Source organism: Penaeus japonicus, unplaced genomic scaffold, assembly GCF_977035675.1.
Source record: "Penaeus japonicus unplaced genomic scaffold, GWHDUDI00000001_assembly GWHDUDI00000035, whole genome shotgun sequence".
Taxonomy (NCBI): Eukaryota; Metazoa; Arthropoda; class Malacostraca; order Decapoda; family Penaeidae; genus Penaeus; species Penaeus japonicus.
The window spans coordinates 1,284,201-1,290,694 of record NW_028234437.1 but is presented as its reverse complement, the minus strand read 5'-3'; the positions used below and the strand labels follow the sequence as shown (position 1 = coordinate 1,290,694).

The 6,494-nt window shown below is 36.4% G+C and overlaps 1 protein-coding gene across 1 annotated transcript; it reads right to left on the bottom strand.

Moving 5' to 3' along the window:
• Positions 1–2,466: 2,466 nt before the first annotated feature.
• On the bottom strand, positions 2,467–6,115 carry LOC147467488 (uncharacterized). Its single transcript, XM_086531191.1, has 6 exons — positions 5,895–6,115; positions 5,688–5,800; positions 3,901–5,507; positions 3,153–3,513; positions 2,851–3,027; positions 2,467–2,624 (listed from the first exon to the last, which is right to left on the bottom strand). Exons 1-6 carry the CDS (start codon positions 6,113–6,115, stop codon positions 2,467–2,469), a joined length of 2,637 nt encoding a protein of 878 aa, XP_086387317.1.
• Between the last annotated feature and the right edge of the window lie 379 nt (positions 6,116–6,494).

Here is a 6,494-nt window from a genome sequence, read left to right as displayed (position 1 = left end):
CTTTGCTTTGCTCACCTCTTGGATTTTCTTGTTTCTTCTTTGGCTTTACTTTTACATTTTAGTGTCTTGTACAGCCTTTTCTATTTCCAATTCAGCAGCCTGAGTTACCTTTTTTTCTTTAGGTTTTTCTTTTTGCTCTTGTTTTAATTCATGAATTTCATCTTTCAATATTTGTATCTCCCTCAAACATTGAATCTTGAAGTCCTTTAATTCTTCATACATTTTCTGAATTATGTTTTCTAGTGGGCATGCCCCTTCACACTTTTTGGGTGTGCTGTTTTTTTTGGTCACCGATATGGCTCATTTCCTCTTTTTCCAGAATGTCTGATACGGGTGCATATACATTTTCTGCCATTGTGTCCCTATTTTCCTCAATTCTAATTAGTTCTTTAAAAAAAACTGGCTTCTGATATATCGTCACAACTTTGATTTTTTTCCAGTTCAGTTTCAAGACTAGAATTACTTTTAGTATTGATGTATTTGCACCAGCTGCAGTCTTTCTGTATATTTTCTTGATTATCTATTTTTAGTTCATTACTGATGCCTGTTAGGTAAGCATCAATATTACTTATAATTTCTTTCCTGTTTTTCAAGTAAGTATTTTCACATTTGTGGCATTTTTTTCTATCACAGGTTTGGCATATAAATTGTTTTTTTTCATTGTGTTTAAAACATTTTTCAGTTTTAGAGTTTCTTTTACTTCTCCTTGGTTTAAACATGTAGTGTTTAAACCCTTAGAGTTATTCAAGTCTGGTCGAGGTCACCTTGGAAGCAGCTGGGCCACGCTGAACCGCTGACCCAGCGTTTTGACCTCCCCTCTCTCCTTGATGCCACTTCTTTTCCTTCCAGTTGTTTTTTGTTCTAATTTATTTTCTATTTTGTCTTTCCTATTTTTTTTCTAGATCATTCAGTGTTTTGTACACTTCACTAATCTCTGTTCATTTCCCCCCAGCCTCGTGGCAGGCGGGGATGAGAAATTAAGGAGTTTTTCAGAGCAACAGTTCAGCACGTCCACACTATACAGCTGCTACTACTATATATATATATATATATATATATATATATATATATATATATATATATATATATATATATATACTGTATACACACACACACACACACACACACACACACACACACACACACACACACACACACACACACACACACACAGACATACACATATATGTAAATTTATAAGGGTTTCTTGGACCTAATCTCTATCAGTTAAGATATCCTCACATTAAAGTCTTATATCAAAGATATAAACATATAACTTTCTGAGGACGCGCAAAATAGATGGGTCACCCATTAACAGCAATATCATTTTCTGTATTTTATATTTTATAGAAAATTTAAACTACCTGGGTAACTGAAGCAAAAGGAATATATCAATCAGTCAGGTTTTCACTGAAATACCTTGGCAATAGTGGTGTTCACGTAGCACACACGCACGCACACATACACACACACACACACACACACACACACACACACACACACACACACACACACACACACCTCACACTCACACTCACACTCACACTCACACTCACACTCACACTCACACTCACACTCACACTCACACTCACACACACACACATACACATACACATACACATACACATACACATACACATACACATACACATACACACACACACACACACACACATATATATATATATATATATATATATATATATATATATATATATATATATCGCTACGCCAGTGGGCCTTTGTCTCTGTGTGTGGGGTTTCCTTGCCACATTTGTGCAGTAAATAAAGATGTTCTTTGGGCTGGCCATTTAAACACGTGTTGTTGTGCGTCTGCTAATTTATTCAGGAAATTATATTGATGTAAAATGATTTACACTTCTGTTTCAATGCAGTTAAAATATATAGTCTTCATAATGGAAATACATACAGTTGATAAATGGTGTAACATAAACTAAACATGTCTTTATTGTAGTAAATAAGCGTAAAATAAAAAACATCAAATATTGGTGGAACATGGAAGACATTACGTATGTCAAAGAAAACGGACCCGCCGTTCGGGGGGACTTAACGAAACTTTTTTATTTCTAAATTTAACATTCTCCCGGCCATAGGGGGCGATTAGCCGCCTATACAATAAATCAATGTTTTACACGTACCTTAAGCTTCTTAATAAGGTATGCTACTTACAAATAATTCAAAAATAAATCACTTCTTCTATCACAATTAATAACAAATCCTTTGTCACTTAAAGGACTACATTTGTTGCTTCATTAGCAAAACAGTAGTTTCTTATCTTAAACATAACTAAAGGACACTTTGCTGCAATATACACAGTTTATAATTCTGTATTGACTTATAAATCTAACTTAAATGGAGCTTTAATAACTCTACCCGTCCTATACTTTCTAGGTACTTCATCACTTACATTATTCAAAGGTACATCAATACTTCTATCACTTAAATCTACATCACAATGAATGTTATCACTTGAAACATCATCAAATTTTCATCAGGAGCAGACATATTCTCATGTTTACTTATTTCTAAATCATATGCTCTTTGTATGGGTCTAATCACTTCACCTTTCTTAGTTTTTACCTTTATACTTCTTATAATTCCATCTTTAACCGGAAATATATCAACAATTACTCCAATAGGCCACTTTAGTCTAGGAACATTATCTTCTTTGATTAATACAAGATCTCCTTTAGACAACTTACAATTTTGAGTAAAACCCTTTACAACATTAGGCAAATTAGTTATGTAATTGTTGCTCCACACCTTCCAAAAATGTTCTAACTTTACATTTTGCACTATTGTCCTATCATTCAAGTCTTTGGCATTTACATTGCATGACACAATAGGGTTTGCTATGAGGGTTACATCCAAGAATGAAATGGGAAGGAGTCAGGTAGTGGAGAGGGTCTGGGTCTCCACTTACATATGTCAAGGGTCGAGAGTTAATACATCCCTCTATCTCAACAAGTACAGTTTCTAGTTCATGGACACTTATATAATTAAGACCTGGAGTTTTACGTAGGGCAAGTTTAACAGATCTAATGAGACGTTCCCACCAACCACCCCACCAAGGGGATCGAGGGACTATTTCCATTTGGGGGCTAGATGTCCATACATGGCCACTACTTCACTTTTAGCTGCCATAAAGGTCTTAGCATTATCAGAAAATATAACATTAGGCAAACCCCTTCTTGCTACAAATTTTCTTATGGCTAACATACAATCATACAAAGAGAGAGATTCTGTAAGTTCAGGATGAATGGCCCTTACTACACCACAGGTAAACAATAAAACATAAAACTTCTTGTCAGGGAAATCAGCACAAAAGAGGGGGCCTGCATAATCTAAACCCGTTACACTGAAGGGCCTGGCAGTAGTTATTCTTTCTTTGGGCAGTGGCGCTACAGGTTGACTACAGGGTCTAGAATCAAGCCAACGACAAATCAAACATTCCTTTACTATGGTCTTTGCTAATTTCCTTACACTAACAATCTAAAATTGAGTTCGTATGGATGATATCACACTATCCACACCAGCATGCTTTAAGTATTTGTGCTGAAATTTGATTAAGAGGTTAGCATATTTACCTTTGGGAATTATGAAAGGGTGTTTTATGTCATAGTCTAACTCTGAGAACTCGAGACGACCTTTGATTCTAAGCAATCCTTTGTCATCAATGAATGGGTCTAACTTTCTTAATTTTGAGCTGAGAGAAAGAGTCTTGTTACTTGAGAGAAGCCTAATTTCATTTGCAAATGCTTCCTGCTGTATATTGTATATTAATTTCAAATTAGCTAATTCTATTTTTTCAGCAGTGAGGGGACCTTGTATCTTCCTCCCTTTACAATTATCTATGAATCTTAACACATATGCTGTTACCCTTAAGGCTTTTTCTAAATCACTAAACTTCTCTAAATCTATCAAGGGAGAGTGTAACACTTGAATACTAAGGCATATAGGTACACTTGTAGTACAGGGCACTTCTAAATCTAAGCCTTGTTTTACATCATGACAAAGGACACTGGCTAACATAGGGGGTCCATACAACCACTGACTATTAAGAACAAGTTTGTCTGCCAACACGCCACGAGTTATTATATCAGCAGGGTTTTCTTCACTAGGACAATGCAGCCAACACTCTGGTGACGCGAACTCTTTAATTTCCTTTACTCTATTTGCAACAAATATATCTTTCTTGCTTAAGTCACCTTTGATCCACGGTAAGGCAATTGTGGAGTCGCTCCAACACATAACTTTAGTTCTACTGTCTAAATGTAGGGAATTTTTTACAAAATTTACTAATCTACTACACAAGAGAGCACCCATTAACTCGAAACGTGGTAATGTTAATGCCTTTATTGGTGCAACACGTGACTTGGACATAACTAATGAGCTATTGTCCACAGGTACACGGAGATACACACATGCGCCATATCCCTTTTCAGAGGCATCACCAAACCCGTGCAACTCAATATTATCCTTAAGATCTCCCCAAAGCATACCTGGAAAATAACTATCCACGTGAAATGCATTGAGACTTTGACTACTATGAATCCACTTTTGAAACTTTACTTTTAACTCTAAGGGCAATTCTTCATCCCAATCTAACTTTAATTTCCACACCTCTTGGAATAAAATCTTACCATGCATGATGAATGGACTTATAAGACCTAAAGGGTCAAACATCTTTGCTATTATATTTAGAATACTTCGTTTGGTGTGGGCTACTTCTACACTGTCATCAGATTTTCTACAATCAAAGGAGAAGGTATCTTGTACATTACACCACCTCAACCCTAACACACTACTTGACTCATCACCATCATGTATGTGATACACACCATCTTTTGACTTAGAAGTAATTGACATACAGTTTGAAACTAGCTTGGTAGGATCCATGCTACAACCTGCCAGTATACTACGTGCGTTACAGAATTTATCATGTGCATCCTTCACTGAATCTGCCCCACTCAACCAATTATCTGTGTACATATTAGTCTTTAGTTCTTGGACTACTTTACTTTGAGGATACTTAGCAAGATGGGTTTTAATTGTGGCATTCAAAAGAAAGGGACTAGATGTATTGCCAAAGGGAACACGGTTGAACCTCATGTGTCTTATGGTGCCATCCTCTTTAGGTAGCAAAACCCTATGCATATCCTGGTCTTCCTTGCATACATTTATTTGCAGAAGTGCTTTCTTTATATCTGCAGTTATAGCAATGGTCCAACTACGAAAGCGTACTAAAACTTCAACTAAATCTGGGTTAAGTGAAGTGCCTGAATAAAGACAGTCATTTAAAGAAACACCATTAAAGCAGGAGGCTGAGGCATCAAATACAGGTCTTATCTTAGTGCTACTACTATCTAACTTTATCACAGGATGGTGAGGCATGTAGTATACAGGATTTACATTTGAAATTTCATTACTAGGTACTTCTTCTATTATGTTTTCATCCTCATAACTAGCCAACACCTTGAGATAATCTTTATTTTATTCTTTATCTTTATCAAGCTTCATCTGTAACCTATTAAGTCTCCTCGCAATATTTCCATTATTTATGAGTTTTTCCTTGACTGAATCATTCTCTCACGGCAGTGCAACCTCGTATCTATCAGCTTTAAACTGTACGGTATTCTTAAATTCCTGCATTACTTTTGAGTCACTATCATCTTGCACTGCCTCCTTTGGCTTAATTCCAACAGTTTCTAAATCCCAAAACTTACACAAGTCAGAATCAGACAGGGGGGAAATACACAAAAGCTGTGTTTCAGAATACCTGGAAGTGGTGTGAGCAGAATTAGGTAACCTTCCAGACATATATGTATATACATACACGCAGATGTATGATGGACCTCATGGTCACAACACACTCCTTCTGGATGGCACCTACTGCTGAAATTAATGTCCAGTAGTAATCAAGACCAATTAACACATCTATCACCATGGGGGAGGTACTGTTGTGATCATCTGCTAATTCAACATGGAAGAAAGAATTTAACACATGGTTAGACATAATAGGTCTCACAAGAGGCTGACAAATCTTAGGAATTTCAGCTGTAATGACAGGAACATTGTTATCTTTATCTAACATACTTAATTTGAAAACATTTCTATGTTCATCTTTTCCAGCACTGTGACCCCCAAAACTAGAATAGGGAATTGCGTTACTGGTTAGCCATTGTGGTTTGCATTTCTTAACAAAACTACTACTTATATAACTTCTATCAGCCCCATTATCAAACAATACTTTAGCAGTAACAACCCTACCATCAGTACCACATACTTTTACCTTGGCTGTCTGTAAGCCTGTACAACTACCACCTTGACTAGACATGAGTGTTACGTTGTCCGACTTCTGACCCTTGTTGACTTCTTCTTCTTGTCTTGGGCTAAAGTCCAGTTTGACACCACACATGAGGGTATTGTGGTTTCCTTCGCAGCTTGCACACTTTATCTGAGCCTTGTAGAAT

What these genes read in the sequence shown, in the direction of transcription:
- LOC147467488 (XM_086531191.1), bottom strand. Translation starts at nt 6,115, where the DNA reads ATGTTAGATAAAGATAACAATGTTCCTGTCATTACAGCTGAAATTCCT. An exon ending in GTAGGTGCCATCCAGAAGGA is followed by an intron (nt 5,801 to 5,894) that starts GTGTGTTGTGAC and finishes CACCACTTCCAG; the next exon opens with GTATTCTGAAACACAGCTTT. An exon ending in ATTTAGAAAAAGCCTTAAGG is followed by an intron (nt 3,514 to 3,900) that starts GTAACAGCATAT and finishes ACTCAATTTTAG; the next exon opens with ATTGTTAGTGTAAGGAAATT.